Consider the following 24,584-nt stretch of genomic DNA (forward strand, 5'->3'; position numbering starts at 1 on the left):
AGCCACATTTGTGGAGAATTTGTGATACTGTTCTCACATGCACACAATGAGCAAATTCCTGCAACTGTTTCACTGTTGCATTAGGCATCCTGATTGCCTCTCTGACCAGTTTCCTCCTGGCTCCTTCATCCAGTTTGGAGCGATGCCCTGACTTCTGATCCAAGGAGGGCCTGTGTTGTACCAGATGTAGCAAACTAGCTCATCAGAGTTAAGAGCGGAGTTCCCCCTTTTTTCTTGTTCTGTTTAATTGAGGCATTCCTCAGCCTCATTCCCTACCCTCCTCCCTTCCTGAGAGGCAAATGTTATCTTCTGACAGATGGTGTGGGTCAACCAGGTTAAGACATCCTGCGTCCAGGTGCCAGCAGTCTGTAAAGTGTACTTCCTCCCCCATCTTAATCAAGATAATATAGATTCTCTCCCGGACTTAAAAAAGTAATTGCACATTCCACAGGTCAACTGTATGTTTCATATCATGGGGTATGAAGCTGGTAGTTTAATTCAGAGTTTCCCAATGACCACTCCCAAAACTATAGTCAGAGCCCCCCTCCCTTTGAGAGGGATTTTAAAGAAGAGGCAAAAGACAAGCAGAGTCAGAGTTTAACAGATCTCCTGAGTGTAACATCATAACAGAGGAGATCAAAGAACCTTCCTGCTTTGCACTTGGATCTGCTTACAAACCAAGACATATTGGCAAGTAACATGACTCTTTAATTTCCTCCCTATTATCTCTGCTGTATCTTTATATACATATATATATTTTTTTGTGACATCTCTTTGTAAATATTTTATTGCACCTGTTTAAAACTTTCAGAAAGAAAAATGTATTACTAAAAGAGTCAAACTGTTTCTAAGCGCTTACCTGCAATTCACAAATTCCTGCCTTTTGAAGAGACGCTACTGTGTTTGTGTGCTCCCTGCCCAATTGACCATATTGGACAGGTGACTTTTCAATCATTATAGTGTATTTCTGACAGAGTCCGTCTTCTCTGTACATTTCAAGATGGTGGTGGCAGTGTGAAGGGTTAGTGGTGTAATTAACCTGACCCAGTATCAAGCGCATTCAGGCTGCAGGCACCGATTGTAGCCCACTAGCTGGACAATCGCTGTGCAGGGTGCAGCTGGGTGGAGCCTTGTTACGTGCGTCACACCACGGTTTTAGATCGGCCGGTCCTTCGGTCACAAGTTTGATGAGAAGGTTTGGGGTCTGACGCCATGGGTGTGACGTATTACTGTTAGTCGCAGTTGTGCGATTGTCGCATGCTGGTGGCGGCGACCGTGGATCTGTGACACCAGCTACCTTCCACTTCTTAATAATAGACTTCACTGTGTTTCTAGGCATTGATGAAGCCTTTGACACTGTTTTGTATCCATCTGATTTGTGCCTGCCCGCAACTATATCCCAGAAATCTTTGGACAGTGCCTTGCCACCCATAGTTGATTGTTTGCTTCAGTTGCACTACCGGGGACTGAAATGCTCCAGGAAAGCTCTTTTCATACTGCGCTAATCAAAATGACCACAGCTGATCACAGTTGAAAGCCAAACGGCTTTGTGTGCCATTGAGAAGATGATTAGCTGATTGAGTGTACAAGTCATTTTTTTAGGAGGGGGGTGATTCATTTTCCAACTCAGCGATTCTGCTTTTAAATTTTTTCTGACATGTTGGTGTTATATTTTTCACTTGGATGTTATAAGCTGCACTAAGTAAATACAGCTGGATAAAACAAAAACTGTGTATCTTCATTTCAGGCTGCAAAGCAACAAAATGTGATTTTGAAGGGAGGCAATTATTTTCTATACCCACTGTGATGAAACTAAATGGAATGTAGAAGGTGAATGTAACAGTGTGTAACCTTTCATTTTATAAACGGTCATTGTGTGAAAAACAGGCTTTCAGCTACAGCCTTCATTTCTGCCCCTTGTATAATATGAAAAAATTCTAAATATCTAAAGATACAACTAAATGATTAGGGAGAATAGGACAAAGAAATCAACAAAATTCACACTAAGAAATCTGACTAACTTCCACCTCCTAGAAATGAAATGCAAGTACTGATTTATTTGTAAGAGAAGTGTCACAGCAGGTTGAGAGAATGACCAGTAATTGCTACAGGAGCAATTTAAATGGGGAACAGAAAAAAAATTCTACCTATATCAAGCCTTCACATAAGGGTGGAAATGTAGTGATCCAAGATAAAAAGCAATATATCGAAATGTGTGAGATGATCTAAAGAACAGAGACTAGTACAAAGAGAATCTATTAAATTACTGGGTTTTGAAATGAGTTTTTGAGAGAGTTGACTGGGAATTTGATAATGATTTGATTTCAAAAACGACATGAGTTCTTAAAAACCTGTTATCCTATCACACCAGCATTCTATGTCCTTCCAAATTGCATAAAGACATGAAACCCCCCCCCCCCTGGAAGGCCAATTATTTTGGGAATTAAAAGTCTCATCAGCAATGGGAGCAAACTATTTGAAATGTTGTTTGGCCGCAAGTGGAGCAGTTACTTTCCCATCCTAAGGACACAATTAATTTACTTACTAGACTTGATGAGAGTTACATTCCCCCTGAAACACTACTTATAATTAAGATATTTCTTAATGGTGAAATGGGAAGTTATTGGAGACAATATAATCTCTTCATTTTACATTTGTTGGATTTTATCCTTACAATGTATTTATGCATGTTCAATGGATACTGCCACCTACAAGGGCAGGTTCTCATAATGGAGACTTGGAAAAAAAAAAAAAAAAAAAGTCTAAAAACTGCTTCAAAACCTATATAAAACCTAGCAGGTGGAACAGGCCTACAAAGTTACACAAAGTCACAGGTTTTCATTGTGCACCAGTGTCCAGCACAGCATCCTAGTTTGACCCTCCCCTGCCCCTTTCCATCAGTGCTGAGGTCACTTTAGCTCAATGATGGAGAAAAACTGAAGGAGAAGAGAAACACTGGAATACTCGTCAGTACCAGTGTGCAAAAGTGTATTTGCTTTGGAAGAATAAATCATCTGTAATACTGGGTGTCCTACATGTGTGGATGTTGCTGCGTTCCTTGTGCTGTTCTACCTCCCCCAGCCAGAGCTCTATTGTAGTGGGACTGCATGATGCTGATAGCAAGTCAAATCCAGGTGCTTACATTGCTTGCATTTAAAAAAACACATAAAAAGATATATTCAAACACAGAGCCACATGCGCACCGGTTGTCTAGACCCTGTGTATTCAATGGCAGGTATTTTGTGTTTCGGGATTATGTTCTTGAACTTTAAAATGCCCTAAATGCATGTACCACTTGATACAGCGTCTACCCGCAGCATATTTCAGCATGTCAGACTTTGACGAGCAGTGGGGCACACAATAAAGTAGGGATTATATGTATAGGACATAGATGTCCAGTGTGCATGTGGACTAAGTGGGAATCTCTAGTCAATTAGCAGTTAATCTGTGAAAAGGGTCAACTTTAACATACCTTCACTAATTCTAATGGTGTCAGTACAGGCATCATGTTTAATTCCAATTTTGTATCCTCTAGAATCTGGTGAGGCAAGGTTTCTTGGTGAAGAAGAAAATGTTCCTGGTCTGCAATTTCTTAAAAAACAAAAAAAACAAAAAACACACACACACAAGAAAAAAAAAATCAAATAACCATGCTTTTAACATTCTACTTTCAAAGTAATCAGCTTCCTTTAACGAAAACATTCTAGACCAGGGGACTTCAAACTTTTCAAAAGGGCCAGTTTACTGTCCTTCAGACTTTAGGGGGGCCAGGCTGTGGCCAGTGAGAGTAAAAAATGTCCTGGGACCAGCATCAATGAGAACATGGCCTCAAGTGGAGGAGTAGTGCCCCATCATTGGTATTAGTGGGAGGAATAGGACCCCAGCGGTGGAAGAAATGGTGCACCATTGTTGGTGTATGTAGAAGAAATAGTGCCTCATATCATTGGGAGGAATAGTGCCCCAAGGGCCGGATATAAAGCTAGCAAAGGGCCACAGTTTGGAGACCCCTGATCTAGACAGACATTCACATCTATTTTATATTATTCACTGTGAAATATCTACCTCAGATTGATGGTTATCAGTCATATTTATCAGCACAATATCAAACTTTAAGACACTCGCTAAAATAGCATTATTTTTGTTTCTATAACAAAAGAGTAATATAAACGATTCATATACATGCAGTTAAAGAAACCAGAGAAAATATATAGGCTGCCATTGCTAACCTCTCCTCCTGAGAATACAAGTTTTCATGGCAGCCATGCTGATACAAAAGTTTCAGAGTTTTCAGTCACTAACCTAGAACAAATATGCAGCTCAAGTATTTGCATGTATAAAACTTTGTAATTTGCATGCTAGTTTAATGTCACTAAGTCACAAAGTATTAACCGTTTTGCTGCCAGTGATGGAAGGCTTATGTGGGCAGTAGCATTTCTTTTGTGTTGGCTTACTTGTGGCGGTGGTTTGGGCAGCTATACAGCTGCCTGATCAGCTTCACATGTTCGATAATGTGAAACCCCCCATCTCCCAGCTCCATGTATTTTGGGATCTGCTGCCCCTCTTCAGCACTCAGGATGAGTGTTATGAGGGGTGTCAGCATGGTGTAGGTTGATCAACACCATATATACAGTGTCTTGAAAACGTATTCACACCCTTTGAAATTTTCCACATTTTGTCATGTTACAACCAAAAACGTAAATGTATTTTATTGGGATTTTATGTGATAGACCAACACAAAGTGGCACATAATTGTGAAGTGGAAGGAAAATCATTAATGGTTTTCACATTTTTTTTACAAATAAACATCTTAAAATTCTGGCGTGCATTTGTATTCAGCCCCCGAGTCAATACTTTGTAGAACCACCTTTCCCTTCAATTACAGCTGCAAGTCTTTTGGGGTATGGCTCTACCAGCTTCGCACATCGAGAGTTACATTTTTGCCAATTCTTCTTTGCAAAATAGCTCAACCTCTGTCAAATTTGATGAAGGGCGTCTGTGAATAGCAATATTGAAGTCTTGCAGAGATTCTCAATTGGATTTAGGTTTGGATTTTGACTGGGCCATTCTAAACACAGGGATATGCTTTAATCTAAACCATTCCATTGTAGCTCTGGCTGTATCTTTATGGTCGTTGTCCAGCTGGAAGGGGAACCTCTGCCCCAGTCTCAAGTCTTTTGCAGACTAACACGTTTTCTTCTAAGATTGCCCTGTATTTGGCTCCATCCATCTTTCCATCAACTCTGACCAGCTTCCCTGTCACTGCTGAAGAAAAGCATCCCCGCATGATGCTACCACCACGTTTCATGGCGTGGATGATGTGTTCAGGGTGATGTGCAGTGTTCGTTTTCTGCCACACATAGTGCTTTGCTTTTAGGCAAAAAGTTAAATTTTGGTCTCATCTGACCAGAGCATCTTCTTCCACATAATTGTTGTGTCCCCCACATGGCTTCTCACAAATGGGACTTCGTATGGCTTTCTTTCAACAATGGCTTTCTTCTTGCCACTCTTCCATAAAGGCCAGATTTGTGGAGTGCACTAATAATAGTTGTCCTGGGGACAGAAGAGCTGTGGATCTCTGCAGCTCCTCCAGCGTTACCATGGGCCTGTTGGCTGCTTCTTTGTCAGTCTAGGTGGACGACCATGTCTTGGTAGGTTTCCAGCTGTGAAATGTTCAAAGCTTGGGATTTATTTAAACCTTACCCTGCTTTAAACTTCTCCATAACTTTACTCCCTACCTGTCTTGTGTGTTCCTTGGCCTCCATGCTGCTATTTGTTCACTAATGTTCTCTAACAAACCTCTGAGGGCTTCACAGAACAGCTGTATTTATACTGAGATTAAATTACACACAGGTGGAAAAAAACTGAAAACCATTTATCATTTACCTTCCATTTTACAATTAGGTGCCATTTGGGCTAACGCATAAAATTCCAATAAAATACACTTGCGTTTTTGGTTGTAACATGACAAAATGTGGAAAATTTCAAGGGGTATGAATACTTTTTCAAGGCACTGTAGTTGTTTGTCAAATACAAAATCGATAAAAACAAAAAAACAGGCAAAAAAAAAAAAAAAAAAAAAGTGTGGATGTACCTACACTCAAACACATATCGCCACACATGCAATAGCAATACTTCTAGGGCCATCATTCATCGTTCCCTCTAAATGGATGACCTGTAAAAGCTTTAAAGTCATCCATGGATAATTTTGGGTACCGTAGTTTACTGGCGTTTCATGGGCGCAGATAATTTTAAGGCTTGACTAGTTTGGCGTCTGTTTACTCAATGTAACCCATCATTTACATTTTACAAAAAAATGAATATATTGTGTTTGTGAGAACTAAAATTTACTTGTATTAATATATTTTTAATGATATTAACTTTTTTTTAATAAAAATTTGGATATCACAAACATAGTGACGACCATCATTTTGTGCAAAAATGCCTCTGGCAGCAAAAAGGTGACAGCTATATCACTAGCATTTTCAGGTGGTCACCAATGGGGGTGAGTCACAATATTTCTTTTAGTACAGACTTCCTGTAGTAAAGAAGGGGTATAGTAATCAAGACTGTACCATACCATTAGTAATGTATCACAGAGTGGACCCTTGGGGCTAACAGAAGCCAGTGTGTCAGCTGATGGCTGTCAGCAATCATAAAAAACAAAAGGTGGAATTCATCGTTTTGGCTGGTTTTATCTATGGTGGAGAGGTACCCTTTGAGCTATCCCTGTAATGCTGTGAGAAGCCAGTGGAGTTCCTTTCCTGTTGCCATACTATGACCATACAGACGGAAGTTTTCCCTACCTGTGGAAGAGTTGGATATATTATTATGCGCATTTAATATGCGCTTCTGGTGAATGCATTCATACAGCAATTCCTAAGCACGGAGTCACTGTCACCGATTTATCACGGAGCATATTTGGACAATTTTAGTTGTTTTTTTCTTGAAGTATTAGATATATGCTGGACTGTTCACCATTGTAACTTTAATAAATTATATATATATATATATATATATATATATATAAATAAATAAAATCTCCTTTCTCGCTACCATTTGGCGAGACACTTTATGGAATATTGTTCACATTAACGCTTAATTTTATGCACCTCACTTTAGCATTTGCCACTATTGTCAATTTAGTCATTTATGCATTTAGTGTCTTTATTTTATCATATTCTAGCGCTGCATTTCACAGTATTTTAGTGTCTGAAAAAGACGTGCAAAGCTTACAAACGCAGAAAAATCACCAGGACCAAAAAAAAAAAAAAAAAAGAAAGGCTATTTTTACCAATCGTTTCCTACAAAATGGTATGATCAGACAAAAACAAAATCTGCCTCGTCTATCTAATGCCTTGTGAGCATTAGATATAGACTAAGGACCCCATTTAAGAAACAGTGGCAAGGCATTGCTGCATTACACGCCTGTACTGTAAAGTGATGTGTCATATAATTGCGCATTTTTTGGGGACTCAAAAGCAAGCAAAATTTCAAAGAATGTTGAGGAAAAAAAAGCCAGAAGATGATAAATATTTTTTCTTGTTTTTCTCCTCTAAAACCTAGCCACGTCTTATGGTCAGGTGCATCTTATGGAGCGAAAAATACGGTATCTCATTGGCTAAATTGAATATATTTCTAAAGATCACAAAATGCAAATATTCAAGGAAAACCAAAAATTTGGAAAATATAGATTTTCGTGATCCATTTATCAATGCCAAAATTTAAATACCACAACTGATAAAATAAATTAAACATACCAATAATTAGATTATGTTTTTGGAATCACACAATTAACAATAAAGAAGGGAAATTAACATGTACCTTCAATTTTATCTTGTAATATATCTTCATGCAAATCAGATGCTAATGCAGACAATTTGCTCAGGGCTAACAGTGTCTTCTTCTTACTAAAGTATCGTCTCTCCATGTTTGCGAGGGTATGCAGTGTTCTGTGTGCCTGCAACGAAGATGACAATAGGTAGAAAGAGGTTTGTATTCACTGTAAGGTGACCTTCCTGAAGTCCATTTGGAGAGACACAGTACTTCATATTCATAAACCATAGGTTACACTATCATCTATGGGAGGACTGGACTAGAGGCACAAAATCAACAGCCAAGACTCAACTAGTTCGCTCAGCTGTAACAATCTGTATAAAAAAAGACAATGTCAAACTCTACAGCCACCTGTAAATTCTTGCAACTGAAACAACATTTGCTGATGTTGACACATCCGCTATTTGGCAAAATTGTGGTCCAAAGCCCAAGTTACAGCATTGCAAAACAGACACACAGATGCCGGATGGTGAAGGGCCCATGAAACAGTCACTGCTCTAGTAGAACAAGGGTTACCAGGAAAAGAGGGAACTTAGTCCTTCAACATATGCCTGAACAATATAGTAAATCAACCTAAATTGGAAGCCAGAGAGCCCTTCTGGGGACACACCGGGGTGACAAATGAGGAATATGCCTGTTTGAAAAGTGACTTTCAAATAAACCCTTATATATCTTACCCCATCCAGACACTGGAGAGCAATCTCTTTAGGGTAAGAAGGAGCTGGCAAATAGGCGGAAAGACAACGTCTTTATTCAAATAAAACTGAAGGCTAGCATAGGAAAAAAGGAAGATCTTGGCTTTACAACAACCATATCATTTGGGGGAACTAAAAAGGATTAATTACAAGACAGCCCAGCCACCGCCAATGTAATTGTCACAAGGTTTGCCACAAGGAAGGGGAATACAAATGAATGGGGCCAAATGACTCAAAAGGAGGCCTATGAACAGCTAATCATACCAAATTCAAATCCCACATTTGAAGCAGAGATCTTGTTGGGGAAGCTAGATGAGTGACACCCTGAAAAAAAAAAAAAAGAATGAAGCAATGAATGGGTAGCCAGTGACTTTTGAAACAGGATGGCCTAGGCAGACACCTGACCTTTGATGGTGCTCACAGTCTAACTTTTACCTAACTAGGTAAAAGAGAATTTTCTACACTGAAAAACGAGGGGACAGGTAAAGCACTCAAAAGTTTCAGAATATTGATCAGGAAAATTTCACTCCTCGGTGACCAACATCCCTGCACAAAAAGAGCCCCAAGCACTCTGCTTCAGACCAGAAGGCTCACTTCCATCACTGTCAAATTTCACAGTAGAAAAACAAAGTGCTAATGTTGGAAAGACAAGCTACCAATGGAAAACAAGACACAAAGACCAAACTGAATTCCCTGTCCAAGAACATGGGCACCCTCGTTTGAAACTGGGGAAATGGTATAATTTCAACGGAGGACAATATTAGACACATCTCATGCAATTCATTGAGTGGACTGACTTTAAAAATTCAGTTACTGAACCTGAGAACAAAAATTTTAGAACTTTTCCTATGATAGTTAACCCTGGCTAGGAGGATGTCTAGCAGTGGGTCCTCATACTCCAAGGGACTCTCCACTGTCCAAAGTGATTTTGATGTTGGTCATTAGGTCAGATGACTGCTCACTCTGGAGAAGATATCCAGGTAGCCTAACACAGATGTTTATCTACTAAGGAAAAGGAGGGGTAAAGTAATCAAGACTTTACCATTAGTAACGCATCACAGAATGTACCCTTTGGAGATAACAGAAGCCAGTGTCTGAAAAAGACTTGAAAAGCTTAACGCAGATCAAATCACCAGAACCAGGTGGCTTACATCCGAGAGTTCTCAAAAAAACAGGTTATAGCTAGACAACTATTCCTAATTTTTATGGACTGCATACTGTAAGGAAAGGTACCAGCAGATTGACAAAGGGCCAACATGCTACCAATATTTAAAAAAGGGCAGATATATTCCAGGAAACTACAGGCCGGTTAGCCTAACAGCGATAGTATGGAAACTATTGGAGGGGATGATCAGGGACTATATCCAACATTTTGCTTATGAATACAGTATCAATAGTAGTAGTCAACATGGCTTTATGTAAGGTCGTTGTTTCCAAACCAATCTGTTAACATTCTAAAAAGAAGTGAGCTGCCATCTAGAGAAGGGGGAGGCCTGTGGATATTGTGTACCTGGATTTTGCAAAAGCATTCGATACAGTCCCCCATAAATGCTTAATTTACAAATACAGGTCTGTAGGGATTGATCATAGGGTTTGTACATGGATAGAAAATTGGTTACAGCGGCACGTCCAATGGGTGGTGATAAATAGTGTGTACTCAGACTGGGCTGGAGTGGTAATTGGGGTACCCCAGAGGTCTGTATTGCGACCAATTCTGTGTAAAGTATAGATAAATGAAATAGAGGTTGGTATAAATAGCTTAATTTCAGTGTTTGTTGACAATACAAAGCTAAGTAGGGCAAAAAAATCACAGCAGGAGTAGAAACTTTGCAAAAAAAAAAAAAGTGGGCAACTACCCAAGGTTTTAGGTTTAAAAATGTAAAGAAATGCACGCAAGTTACATGCTAGGGGGAGAACCACCAGGAAAATCCAGGATGGAAAAAGATCTGGGGTGAAGATGACAGGCTCAGCAACGGCACGCGATGCCAAGCTACTGCAAGCAAAGCTAACAGAATATTAACATGCATAAAGGGTATTTACTCAAGAGATAAAATACTAAAATTTTGCCACTTTATAAAATCCTGGTTTGGCCACATCTGCAGAATGTCGTCCAGTTCTGGTCACCAATACTCAGGAAGGATGTGCTGGAGAGTCCAGAGAAGGACAACAAAGTTAATGAGGAAACTGGAGGACCTCAGTTACAAGGAATGATTACAAACATTAAACTTATTCTTCCTGGAGAAGACGCTTGAAAGGAGATATGGTAGCGATATACAAATATCTTGATGATGATTCTAGCATAGGGAATAAAACTATTCACTGTCATCCCTGACATATCATATGTAGACAATGATATGTAGAGATGATACCAGCCCCAGTAGCATCAAGCACCATTCTAGTTTCAGGAATATTAAACAGGAGGGAAATTCCTGACACAGCCTATAAGCTGCAAGCAATGTAAGTCTTTATAGGAAGTGAAATTTGATGCCATGGCTTGGATCAAAATTCTGAAACCACAGACCAACACCTCTAGCAAGAGATACAGAGCAGAGCTCAGTGGTGGCAAGACAACACAACCAGGTATGCCTCAGCAAAGACCAGGCTGATGCAGGGCTGTTGCAGGATACAGGACACTTCAAATTCATGACTACTATGGTTATGCTGCAACCTTCAGGTGAAAGGACACTGGCCAATTGCAGACTTCCCTTTTGACTTTGTCATGTGACATTTCAACACATAACCAGAAACAGGACGTGGGAATAGATTTCCCACTAAAAAACTACTGGGGTGCAACTCCATCTGTGCCAGGCTCAATCTGCCCATTACCCTTGAGCTCTGGACTGGGCCTCCTCCTGCCTTGGCCCAATAGCAGCCAAATAGTGAACTGTCGAGTACAACTGGTCAAGCTGGATTATTGAAAATTTGTAAAAAAAGATAATTCCTGGAGTTCTATTTTAAAAAATACAGTCAGGTCCATAAATATTGGGACATCGACACAATTCTAACATTTTTGGCTCTATACACCACCACAATGGATTTGAAATGAAACGAACAAGATGTGCTTTAACTGCAGACTGTCAGCTTTAATTTGAGGGTATTTACATCCAAATCAGGTGAACGGTGTAGGAATTACAACAGTTTGCATATGTGTCTCTCACTTATTAAGGGACCAAAAGTAATGGGACAATTGGATTCTCAGCTGTTTCATGGCCAGGTGTGTGTTATTCCCTCATTATCTCAATAACAATGAGCAGATAAAGGGTCCAGAGTTCATTTCAAGTGTGCTATTTGCATTTGGAATCTGTTGCTGTAAACTCTCAAGATGAGATCCAAAGAGCTGTCACTATCAGTGATGCAAGCCATCATTAGGCTGAAAAAACAAAACAAACCCATCAGAGAGATAGCAAAAACATTAGGCGTGGCCAAAACAACTGTTTGGAACATTCTTAAAAAGAAGGAACGCACCGGTGAGCTCAGCAACACCAAAAGACCCGGAAGACCACGGAAACCAACTGTGGTGGATGACCGAAGAATTCTTTCCCTGGTAAAGAAAACACCCTTCACAACAGTTGGCCAGATCAAGAACACTCTCCAGGAGGTAGGTGTATATGTGTCAAAGTCAACAATCAAGAGAAGACTTCACCAGAGTGAAAACAGAAGGTTCACCACAAGATGTAAACCATTGGTGAGCCTCAAAAACAGGAAGGCCAGATTAGAGTTTGCCAAACGACATCTAAAAAAGCCTTCAAAGTTCTGGAACAACATCCTATGGACAGATGAGACTAAGATCAACTTGTACCAGAGTGATGGGAAGAGAAGAGTATGGAGAAGTAAAGGAACTGCTCATGATCCTAAGCATACCACCTCATCAGTGAAGCATGGTGGTGGTAGTGTCATGGCGTGGGCATGTATGGCTGCCAATGGAACTGGTTCTCTTGTATTTATTGATGATGTGACTGCAGACAAAAGCAGCAGGATGAATTCTGAAGTATTTCGGGCAATATTATCTGCTCATATTCAGCCAAATGCTTCACAACTAATTGGACGCCGCTTCACAGTGCAGATGGACAATGACCCAAAGCATACTGCAAAAGCAACCAAAGAGTTGTTTAAGGGAAAGAAGTGGAATGTTATGCAATGGCCAAGTCAATCACCTGACCTGAATCCGATTGAGCATGCATTTCACTTGCTGAAGACAAAACTGAAGGGAAAATGCCTCAAGAACAAGCAGGAACTGAAGACAGTTGCAGTAGAGGCCTGGCAGAGCATCATCAGGGATGAAACCCAGCGTCTGGTGATGTCTATGCGTTCCAGACTTCAGGCTGTAATTGACTGCAAAGGATTTGCAACCAAGTATTAAAAAGTGAAAGTTTGATTTATGATTATTATTCTGTCCCATTACTTTTGGTCCCTTAATAAGTGGGAGGCACATATGCAAACTGTTGTAATTCCTACACCGTTCACCTGATTTGGATGTAAATACCCTCAAATTAAACCTGACAGTCTGCAGTTAAAGCACATCTTGTTCGTTTCATTTCAAATCCGTTGTGGTGGTGTATAGAGCCAAAAATGTTAGAATTGTGTCAATGTCCCAATATTTATGGACCTGACTGTAGACACAGACATCAGTTAAAAATAAACAAAATCCCCATAGCATTCCTTTAAAACATACTTATTCTTCATTAGTACACGATGCATTCTCTCTTGTTTTTAAAAATAATTCTCACCACAGATAAATGCAGGCCTCGAAAAATCCCAGGTGACAGGTTGCCATGGGGACTAGAAATTATGTCCTTGTCAGCTCATTGCAGACCGCGCTAAAGATGAATGGCGCCTACAGAACGTAGGCTAGTTCCAGGAGGGCGGCTATTAACTTCTTTCCAAAACCTCCCCTCTGCATACCCCAGGAGCGTGCATCAAGAGTACTCTGTGATCTCTGTGTCCTTTGGTCACAGCTTATCACATATTAAGGTAAAATCACAGCGGCACTTTACAATGTGATCAGCTGTTTCCAATCACAGCTGATCGCACTGTAAACAGACTTTGCTGGTTATTGGCAGTCCTTTCCTCATGAGCTGTTACAGCGTGAGGAACAGAGAGCTGGTAACCACCAATTCTGACAGGCACATTTACACTGATAATCAGCGTGGCCTCATCAGTGCCCACAAGTGCTGCCCCATCAGTGCCCACAAGTGCTGCCCCATCAGTGCCCACAAGTGCTGCCCCATCAGTGCCCACAAGTGCTGCCCCATCAGTGCCCACAAGTGCTGCCCTTTCAGCACACATCAGTTTAGAAGAAAAATTACTTATTTGCAAAATTATTCAACAGAAATTAGGTAAAAAAATTTTTTTGATTGTTTAGCAAAAAATAAAAACCCTAGTGGTGATTAAATACCACCAAAAGAATGCGCTTTCTTAAAAGAAATGATAAAAAAAAAGGGATTTTTTTGTTTCTCCCCATAAAATCCCTTTCTGTGAGTTCATTGACGGAAACAGCCGATTCTTCTTCATCCATAACCATGGGATTTTATAGCCCCACCTACAGGAGTAGAACACTAGGCCAGGGAAGCGGAAACCCTGTTCTATATGGATCAGATTTCCTTGTGCAGTGTTCCAGTATGGAACGGAGCATGCGGAACAGCTTCGAGGGAAACCACCATCAGGCCAAAAAACCTTCATGCACAAATGCAGGGAGGGTCTCTTGTAGGCGAAGAGCTTCCGGACCATTGACCAGAGCTACTGCAGTTTGTCCGACAGCAGGAACCTTGGAGGATCAGTCCCAGATACTCCAAGTGCTTGTATGGTGTCAAGACAAACTTTGAGGCTCAGGATCCACTTGAAGTGCTATAGGGAATGCAAGGTGATCACCACACTGTCCCACAGGGACATGTGGGTCTCCACACGCAGGAGCAAGTCCTTCAGAAAAACGGTTTACAGTGATCCCCTGTTCTCTCAGCAACACTAAGACGAGAGCCAGTGCTTGGAAGAACACCCAGGGATTATAGACCAGCCAAAGAGGGTTCCCACAAAGGATAATGTGTGTCTCCACCACAAAGCACAGGGACCTCCCCTCAAATATGGGAGCCAGCAGCTAACCAACCTAGATGTCCATGGACTCTAGAAACAGACCCAGGCAGAGAGAGCCCCACTGAACGGCAGTCTGTAGCGTTAACTTGTGAACCAGCACAAGGTAATTCTGGGCCTCCAGATACCAGACTAGGGAACCTCTTCCTTTTGTAGGACAGTGAACGGATAAGAAACTCAGAACTGTTGCAGTGAGTTACCAGAACATTTATGTGCTGGCGAGCAGGACCCAAGACCCAAGCAAGCGGGAGGCAAGAAAAAAAAAAAAATTCTAAGCAGAGGCTGGACACCATGCAACGAAAGGTAACCCAGACTCCCGGCCAATGCCTCCCCTTATCCTGCCAGAGGGAGGAAGGTACACGCCAGCTGTGAGGAGCTCGATGGCATTCAAGGCAGCACTAAGAGACCATACCATAGGGAAATCAATGTCTTCAGGGCCTTGCAGGAGTCTGGCCAAACACCAACACCCGATCCAAATACCCCCAAAGCACCACTGGGGAAAACGGAGTTTAGAAAAGAGAAAGCAGCAGCAATGGATGCGCCACATACGTGCTTCCTGTCGGCATGCTGTAAATGCGACTGTTGAGGCACTGATGTGAGGAGCCAAGGGGGAGCTCCAAGGTAAAGATGGCAGCTCAAAGACTTTTGGGAGCCCGCCATCCAAGCACTGAGCCCACAGATCCTCCCTTTAGACAATAGAGCAGCGCCACCCCCTGATCCGCCTGTAGCTCAGGTACAGCACGCAAAAATGACAGCCAGGAGGGGAAGGACCAAAGTTAAAGTGGCATCCATTATTCCCTGTTGCGACAGGCCGCATATGCCTGGCCTAGATTTTTTGCCAGCCCAACCGCATGGCACAGGCCTGCTGGAAAGACACCAATACACAATACCCGCCAGGTCGAGGGGGCCTATCACACGCCCCAGCCACATCCACTACAACATCCTACGGCTCCAGGAGAGGACACCCCCCCTCCCAAATGCAGATGACCCAACCCAGGGAGAAGAGAAGGAAGGCCAAGGACTGTCACGATACCCCACCAGGGAACCATCAGATCCCACAGGGCAAGCAACAGAAGCCTCCCGCCCCACAAGGCACAGCTACTTGGTACAGGTGGGGGGAGGACAGATGCCCAGACATTTTACTCTCCCATTAAACAACATGATCTCCAGCACTGACACCTGGTGCCAACAGCAAGGGGGTGGAGATACAGGAGCCTAGTCCCATAGGGGAGGAGTACCACCCCATAGGGAATGACCACCCGAGGGAGTATGAACACTGCACTGGTTCAGGGAAGGAAGGGAGGGGGCATTTATGTACTGATCCAGCGGAGTGTGCGGTTAAGGCTCTCATGACAGATCCTCTTCTCCAACGAAGTGGGGGGCTATTGGCCTAAGTAACACTGACACAGACTACAGGCACCCGGTCATGTGTCCCCACAAGACATTTAAATCGCTGGCTGCCCCAATCCAAGCACGGAGCTAGCGGTCTGCATGCACTCGCTGGTCATACCGGGATGACCACTGGTTCTAGATTATCCAGCCCCTCACCCAGCCCGACTTTTGATAGATCTCCACAAGAAAAAAATTACAGGGAAAAAGATTAAAAGAATTATGGGACTACAAGTCCCAGCATAAGAGCATGTCACAACTCCTGAACACTATGCAGAATGACGGGAGGCCTATAGCAAAGAGGTTTTATGCACAGAAAGGACTGCCCATAGGAGGTGCCAAATCTTTTTCTGCCTAGTGACCTAATCCTGTAGGTGGGGCTATAAAACCCATTTGGTTATGGATGAAGAAGCAGAGGCAGTGTCCGTCAATGAACGGAAGAGAAAATGTAATTTAGGTACAGTGTTGCATGACAGCACAATTGTCATTCAAAGTGCGACAGTGCTAAAAATTGGCCTGGGCAGGAAGGGGGTAAAGTGCCCAGTAGGCAAGCTTTTAACATCTTAAAACAAAACAAAAAACTTTAGCTCTGCTGCTTACCTGCAGCAGAGCTAAAGTTTTTTCTTCACTTACGGGCACATCCGTGTATTCTCACTGTGTAAACCTGTGTAGTGCATCTGTAAAGATACACATCAAGGATACATACGAGAAGGGTTTTTGTCATTTAAAATAAAGCTTTGTTACTTAAAAAAAAAAAAACAAAAAAAACTGGCTCCTAACATTTTTAGCTGGCTCCTAGATTCAAAGCCCTGAGTAAGGGTATTTCTGCACCAAGCAAGTTCCTAGTGTCAGGTTTAATATCTTCCACTCATAAGCCAGTTGTTTCTATTCTAGCATTCTGTAAGAGTAGTGTGGTGAAAAGCAGCATTAAGCACAAGTAAACACTTTATTAAGAGTGAGGAATTACGTTTTAATCCTGGATGCCACATATATGAGTTCTAGTGTTTGTGCTAGAAGCTCACTCGCACGCTCCTATCACAGAGACCAGGATATTGATGCAGTCCCAGGTCTCCTCCTAATAAATAAGGAGGAGACCTGGACCTGTAGGAACTGTATCCCGATCACATCACAGTGATCACTCACATTATAGCCCAGCCCAAGGTATCAGTTAGTGGCAGTACGTTTTTGGTAAGAAAAAAAGGTTTTATATTCATGTCAGTTCGTGCGTTAGTGTCAGTGTGTATAGGTAAGACCAAAAAAAATAAAATAAAGAAATAAATAAAATATTGTTACCACACTATTGTTTATTGGCCCTACTACAAGTACAAAGAACAAATGACGCACATATATGTGGTATAACTGCGATCTACAGGAGTATGGAGAATTTATTTTTAAGTATTTTTTTTTTTTTGGTGGTGGGTCATAGCAATGGCATTACTCCTGGTTCGCACTGAAAGAGACTTTGAAACTGCACTAGTCCACTCGAAGTAGCAAGATTTCAAAGCTGCAGAGTAGTGTGATTTGTACATTTGATTTCACTGGGGCTTGCAACTTCATTTAACAAAAGTCAATGTACACCGCAATGAAATCGGAAGAATTAGTACATTAACTATTTCTGATATCGCACTACTTCAAATTGCACTGATTAAGACACTTCCATAGCATTACATTAGATGTGACTTCAGGAGCGATTTGTAAATCACATGTCGCAACTGAAGTTGCACAAGTGTGAACCAGGGCTAAATATTTTGGGTCAGTTTTCTTTTCATAATAGAACAAAATTAGGATATATCTATTAACATTTACCACCAAATGAAAGCCCAATCTATCCTGAAAAAAAGGTAAAAAGGAATAATCCAGATAAAGTGGTTGCAATATGTACAGTTTTACTAACAAGGTGTTAAGGTTTGTTTTTTGTTCTTTACCTTGGTCATTAAGGGGATAAATGATTTGTTGAAAAACTGCCTTAACAATTAAAATAAATAACTGGAAGAGGCATCAAGTGACTTTTTTTTTTTTTTACAGCCAACTTACCTTTTCAAAATCTTGGCTGTTAACTTCATGCAACCAACTAAGATGTTCATGAGATTGAAGAAATGAAGCCAGGTGCCCATGCTGGGAAACTGGTTGGGACAAAAGCTTTCCACGCTTGCCTTTCTCTAGATACCACCGAAACAAGAAATCTGAAAAATTCTAAAAAAAACAAAAACCTTAAAGAAAAACAGGTATGTTTTTACTATAAACAAACAACTTCGCTATTGCTGCGTTGCCATTGACTTATATAGGCCTCCCAGCGCACTAAAATACAAAAAAAATCCCGACGTGTGATATTTCTCCAATCTTGCTGCCCTACAGAGCTGAATAGGGAAAAGGCAGTAAGTATATCATTGGAAATGATGGGGAACAAGGACACGTTAAAATGCAACCACACCAAAAAAACAAAAGCCACAAAACAAAAAAAAAAAAACACTGCAGCAACATTGAATTCATGATTAATGTACTTCACCTACTTTTTTGTATTGAAACATACAATGCATTGCACCCACAGTCAGTGCATCGTGGGTACAAGGCACAGATTGCCTCCATATTTACCTGCAGCCTTGGGTCCATAAGGAGGTACAGACCTAGCTGGAGGAATTTCCAAAGGACCAGAGATGAAGGAGGCAGGAATCCCTGGCCCACTTTGCACATCCCCTCTGCTGCAAGGGAAGATGGGACTTTTAGTATTGTTGATAAATTATCGATGAAGCAGCTGTGCAGGGTGCTGCCTGCACAGAAGCTGCATTCAATGTATTATTATAGGTACTTAATATAGCGTTGACAATTTACCATGACAATAACATTCACAAGATCCAGAAAATACACACAGTCATATATTGGCATCTCTGCATTTCTGTCAGATAATGCACCACTTCGCCAAAAATCCTTGCAATTACAAATGTTTAGGCATTCTCATGTTTATTTATTTTGTTTGTATTGATTTGACACAAAAAAAAGAGAACAAAAAGCCAAATCTGACACATTCCATGCAAAACTACAAAAATGGACTGGACAAAAATATTGGCACCTTTTCAAAATTGTAAGAAATAATTGCATTCCAAGTTTGTGATGCTCCTGTAATTTGTAATTAAACTCACCTGTATCAATTAACAGGTGCTAACAATATAAAACAAAAATTGTGGAAAAGTATGGACATTCTCAAGGTTATGAGTCCATCTCCGGAGATCTTCAAGTTCCTGTGTCCACTGTGTGCAACACTGTCAAAAAGTTTACAACCAATGGCACTGTAGCTAATCTCCCTGGACATGGATGAAAGAGAAAAATTGATCAAAGTTTGTAATAAAGGATTATTTGAATGATGGATAAAGAACCTCAAACTTCCAAACAAATTCAAGCGGACTTTCAGGCACAGTATACAACTGTGTTGTCAGCTCGCTCGTCACCATCTGAATGAAAAGGGAAGTTATGGTTGGAGACCCAGGAGGACCCCACTGCTGACACATAAAAAAAAGCCAGATTGGAGTTTGGAAAAACTTACCTGAGGAAGCCAAAATCCTTTGTGGAGCATGTGCTGTGGACAGACGAACCAAAATTACAGCTTTTTGGTAAAGCTTATTCTACTGTTTTCAGACAAGGAAATTAGGCTTTTAAAGAAAAGAATACAGTCCTTACAGTCAAACATGGAGGTTCACTGATGTTTTGGGGTTGTTTTAGCCGATTCGGGTAATGCAAGTCTTGACTGAGTACATGGCATTATGAAATCTGAACACTACCAAAAGAATTTCTGGGGTGCAATGAAGAGAAAGTAAGGTCTGACAGAGGTCATGGGTCTTACAGCACGACAATGACCCAAAGTACAAGTCAAAAAGCTCCCAGAAATGGTTTTAGACAAAGCACTGGAATTTTGGACCACTCTTCTTTCACCTACTACTCCAGGTCTCTCATATTTTAAGGGTTCCTTTTCCCTCACTAAACTGGCCAGCAAAGAGTCCAGATCTTAAACTCAAAGCACCTGAGCAGGGATCTCAAAACAGCAGTTGAGGAAAGGAACCAGTACAATCTGAGAGACCTGGAGCAGTAGTTGAAAGAAGAGTGGTCCAAAATTCCAGTAGAGAAACTCATTGCTGGTTACAGGAAGCTATTGATTTCAGTTATTTTTTCCAGATTTCTTTGGCAGTCTTCAGATTTCATAATGCCATGTACACAGTCAAGACATGCATTGCCTGAAGCAGGAAAGCAACCCTAAAATATCAGTGAACTTCCACTATGTTTGACTGTATTCTTTTCTTTAAAGGCCTCATTTCTTTGTCTGAAAACAGTAGAATGATGGGCTTTGCCAAAAAGCTAAAATTATGTTTTATCTATCCACAGCACATGCTCCCAAAAGAATTTTGGCTTCCTCAGGTAACTTTCGCAAACTCCAATCTGGCTTTTTTATGTTTGTGTCAACAGTGGGGTTCTCCTGGGTCTCCTATCATAGCGTTTTCATTCAGATGGCGATGTATAATGCGAGCTGACGCAGTTGTGCACCCTGTGCCTGAAGATAAGCTTGAAGATGTTTGGAAGTTGATCAAGGTTTTTTTTTAGCCACCATTCAAATAATCCTTTGCTGCAAATTTACCCCCCTTAACTGGTTGCCGCCCAGCCACAGTCTTTTAACGTCACTCGCGCTCCCGGTGTTTTCACGGGCGGGGGGGGGGCGTGTCACCATTCGATCCCCGAGGGATCAATAATTCAGTTTCAGCCAGTGATATCCGGCTGAAATCGGATGATCGGTCCCTGCCCTATGTTGACAGTTACACAGGACAGGATATGATGTAATTCTTCTCTGCCTGGGCACATTCCGTTCCAGACAGAGAAGACAGAAGAATTGTGAGTAAAGCCCACTACACTTACAGTTAGAACACACCTAGGACACATTTAACCCCCTGATCACCCCCCCCAGTTAACCCCTTCATTGCCCTGTCACCAGTGTCATTGATTACAGTGAACAGATTTTTACTGATCACTGTATTAGTGTCACTGGCGACTTCCGATAGTGTTAGCGCCCCTCCCAGATAGCACCAGTTTGCCGTTAGTACACCAGTAATCACATTTAACCCCTTGATCGCCCCCCCCCCCCAGTTAACCCTTTCACTGCCCTGTCACCAGTGTCATTGATTACAGTGAACAGATTTTTACTCATCACTGTATTAGTGTCGCTGGCGACTTTAGTGTCAGTTAGCGACCCTCCCGGATAGCGTCAGATTGCCCGCTAGTACACCAGTAATCACATTTAACCCCTTGATTGCCACAAGTTTTTGGAAAACAAAGAAAAACAAAAACATTTTTTTTTTCTTCTTTTATATTTCAAAACCTTGTGAGAAAAGATGAGATCTGCAAAATACTTACCATGCCTGTTTTTAAATTCCTTGGAGTGTCTACTTTACAAAAAGGGGTCATTTTGGGGGGGGGGGGAGGGGGTTGGTGTTATCCTGGCATTTCAGGGCCTCCAAAACTGTGATATGTAGTGAGGAAGTGAAATGAAGAAGTTACGCACCTTCAGGCTTTCAAAGTGGTCATTGGATTTCAGGCTCCTGTATGTGGCTAGGCTCCCAAAAAGTCTCTCACATGTGGTATCCCCATACTCGGTAGAAGTAGCAGAATGTATTTTGGTGTGTAATTCCACAAATACCCATGGCTTTTGTGAGCATCATTTAAATGACAAACAAAAAAAACTGTTTTTGTCATTTTCCAAAAAGTTTTGGAAAAAAATAAATCTTCCATGGACTCAATATGCACCTCAGCAGATAGCTTAGGGTGTCTACTTTCCGAAAAGGGGTCATTTGGGGGTGTTTGTTCTATCCTGGTATTTTAGCACCTCAAGAAATGTGATAGGCAGTCAAAGTAAACGCTGTGTAAATTTCAAATTATCTATACCATAGTTTGTAGACGCTATAACTTTCACACAAAGCAATCAATATACACTTAAGATTTTTTTTAACCAAAAACATGTAGCAGAATACATTTTGGCCTAAATTATGACGAAATTAGAGTTTTTTGTATATGTTTTATGACAGAAATTAGAAAATGTTTGTTTTTTTCAAAATTTTTGGGGTTCTTTTGTTTATAGCGCAAAAAATAAAAAGCGCACATGTGATCAAACACCTCCAAAAGAAAGCTCTATTTATGTGAAAAAAAAGGGACAAATTTAATTTATGTACCGTATTGCATGACCGCGCAATTGTCAGTTAAACTAGTGCAGCGCTGTATAGCAAAATATGGCATAAATGACAATATCTATACCATAGTTTGTAGACACTATAACTTTCACACAAAGCAATTAATATACACTTATTGGGATTTGTTTTACCAAAGACATGTAGCAGAATACATTTTGGCTTAAATTTATGACTAACTTTGAGTTTACGATATATTTTTATAGCAGAAAGTAGAAAATATCGGTTTTCAAAATTTTCGGTCTTTTTTTGTTTATAGTGCAAAAAATAAAAAAGTGCACAGGTGATTAAATACCACCGAAAGAAAGCTCTATTTGTGTGAAAAAAAGGACGTAAACTTCGTTTGGGTACAGCATTGCATGACCGCGCAATTATCTGTTGAAGTAGTACAGCACAAGATGGCGACCGGAGCGGCTGCTTGATCGAGAGCTCTGGCGCCCCACAGTATAATCTGCTACCATCGGGGCGGCAGCGGGCTCTAAAAAGCAACCGGAGGTCCTGCGGCACCTGCCTGACACCCGAGGAGGGGTGCTGGGCGCTTTTGTCCCTCCTGTGGAGCTCCGACTGTTTGCAACCTACAGCAAAGCCGCAGTCTTTCCCGCTATCGCGCCCCCCTGCTATTGGGCCTGCTCCTGGGGCGGTCTGTGTGCGGCCCCCTGGCCTCTCCATTAGCTCCGGGGATCACACCAGGCCTGCACATTTTGCAATAGAGCTTGGAGGACCACCGTGGTGGACGAGCAGCCCCCGACAGGCCTGGAGGCCTACCCCATCTGCCCCCTTTCTAAAGGGGGTGAACTGGAGGCTCCGATGCCCCCTCTTGCGGGCCTTCATTGCTGTCGTCTGCCTGACCTGGCTGTCGCGGACCCACAAGCCCCACCTGTTGCTGAGAACCTGGGGCCTACACCCACTCTGCCTGGGACTTCATCACCCTAAGGAAGGTATCATTACAGTTACAATTTCAGCCTATACCTACCCCTCCCCCTCCAACTTAATGGCTATGGCGGGACGCATGGGGTGCTCCGCAGCAATAGTTCTTATGTAAACGCAACCCCGTTGGGGGACATGCACGCATAGCCAGGGAAGATGACCATTTGATCTCCCTGCGCCGTGCCACCGGAATATCTACCTCGGCAATAGGGCTTCTACACCCCTGCATATAATCTCAACCGGTTGTAGGTGCTTGTGAAATACCTGGGCTTCACCTAAAAATGCATTGTACCCCACGCACCAAGCCCAAACACCAGGCCCAGCAGCAATCTCCTCCGCATAGCCACACTGGCAAAATAACACTCAGCCCCCCAGAGCCTGATGACGTCACGCAGCTTACCGGGGATCCGGAGTCGGATGGCTATAGTCAGCAGCAATTGCCTTTGGGACTGACTGGCCCCCTTGAACAAAACCCTGAAGCCTTGCTACACATATTCCACGCCATAGTGCGAGAGGAGATCACAGTTGCCTCTCGTAAGTTATCTTCTGATCTGGTAAGAGGCCTATAAGAATTGGGTCACCGTGCCCATCAACTAGAACAATGTATGGATCTGGCGACTACAGTCTTGGAGGGTCATGAACAGGAGGTGGATGATCTGCATGCGGAGCTGGACACTTTAAAAGATAAATTGGAAGATGTTGAGAAGAGGGCCTGCAGAGACAACCTCCGCATCCGCGGGGTTTCTGAGGTAATCACTGATCTACAGGGTAAAGCTACCATTCTCTTCCAGGAATTAGCTCCTGAGATCCTCTTGGAGCAACTGGAATTCAACTGTATCCATAGAGCTTTAGCTCCTAAACCTTCGTAGGGCCCTCCCAGGGACATAATCATTAAATTCCACTTTTACCGCACCAAAAAGCGTCTACTACAGGCGGCTCGGAATCGTCCGGCTCTGGAATTTCAGGGTAACTCCATTCAGCTGTTTGCAGATTTGTCTCCAGTCACAATTGCGAAACGTCGTACCCTGAGACCCTACCTTCAGATTCTACAATCAGCTGATATCAAATACAGATGGGGTTTCCCTTTCAAGCTCTCCTCCTTTCAAGGTCATCATTTCCAAGCTTCTTCACCTGCGGATCTTCGCCGCCACTTTCAGGAACTGAAACTGGAATTACCACGCTCCAAGACTAAGGTGGCTACAGTTTCCACATGCCTGCGGGGCTCCCAGTCTTCACGTAAATCATCTCCTCCAAGACAGAGTACCTCTCAGGCTCTTCGATCTTTACAGGCTCAGCGTTTCCAGGAGGTTTCTGCGAGTTGACATTCTGGCCCTGATTCACTAAGATGTGAGTGTAATAGCAGAGACTGACCATTAAGGCAGACTCCGGTCAATCAATCAGTCGTCTGACCAGCGTCTAGCAAGCTCATTGACGAGCG

General features: G+C 42.0%; 1 protein-coding gene across 1 annotated transcript in view; it reads right to left on the bottom strand.

Moving 5' to 3' along the window:
* LOC149442005 (nuclear pore complex protein Nup133-like) overlaps positions 1-24,584 on the bottom strand; it is a 227,330-nt gene that overhangs the window by 115,414 nt on the left and 87,332 nt on the right. The window contains exons 5-7 of the mRNA XM_089656648.1: positions 18,036-18,194; positions 7,822-7,957; positions 3,473-3,591 (exon numbers count right to left, since the gene is read on the bottom strand). Coding sequence (XP_089512774.1) covers positions 3,473-3,591; positions 7,822-7,957; positions 18,036-18,194 — 414 coding nt within the window. The remainder of the gene's footprint in view (positions 1-3,472; positions 3,592-7,821; positions 7,958-18,035; positions 18,195-24,584) is intronic.

This window comes from Staurois parvus, unplaced genomic scaffold (genome assembly GCF_062004578.1).
Source record: "Staurois parvus isolate SC_StPar_1 unplaced genomic scaffold, SC_StPar_1.0 ptg000925l, whole genome shotgun sequence".
Taxonomy (NCBI): Eukaryota; Metazoa; Chordata; class Amphibia; order Anura; family Ranidae; genus Staurois; species Staurois parvus.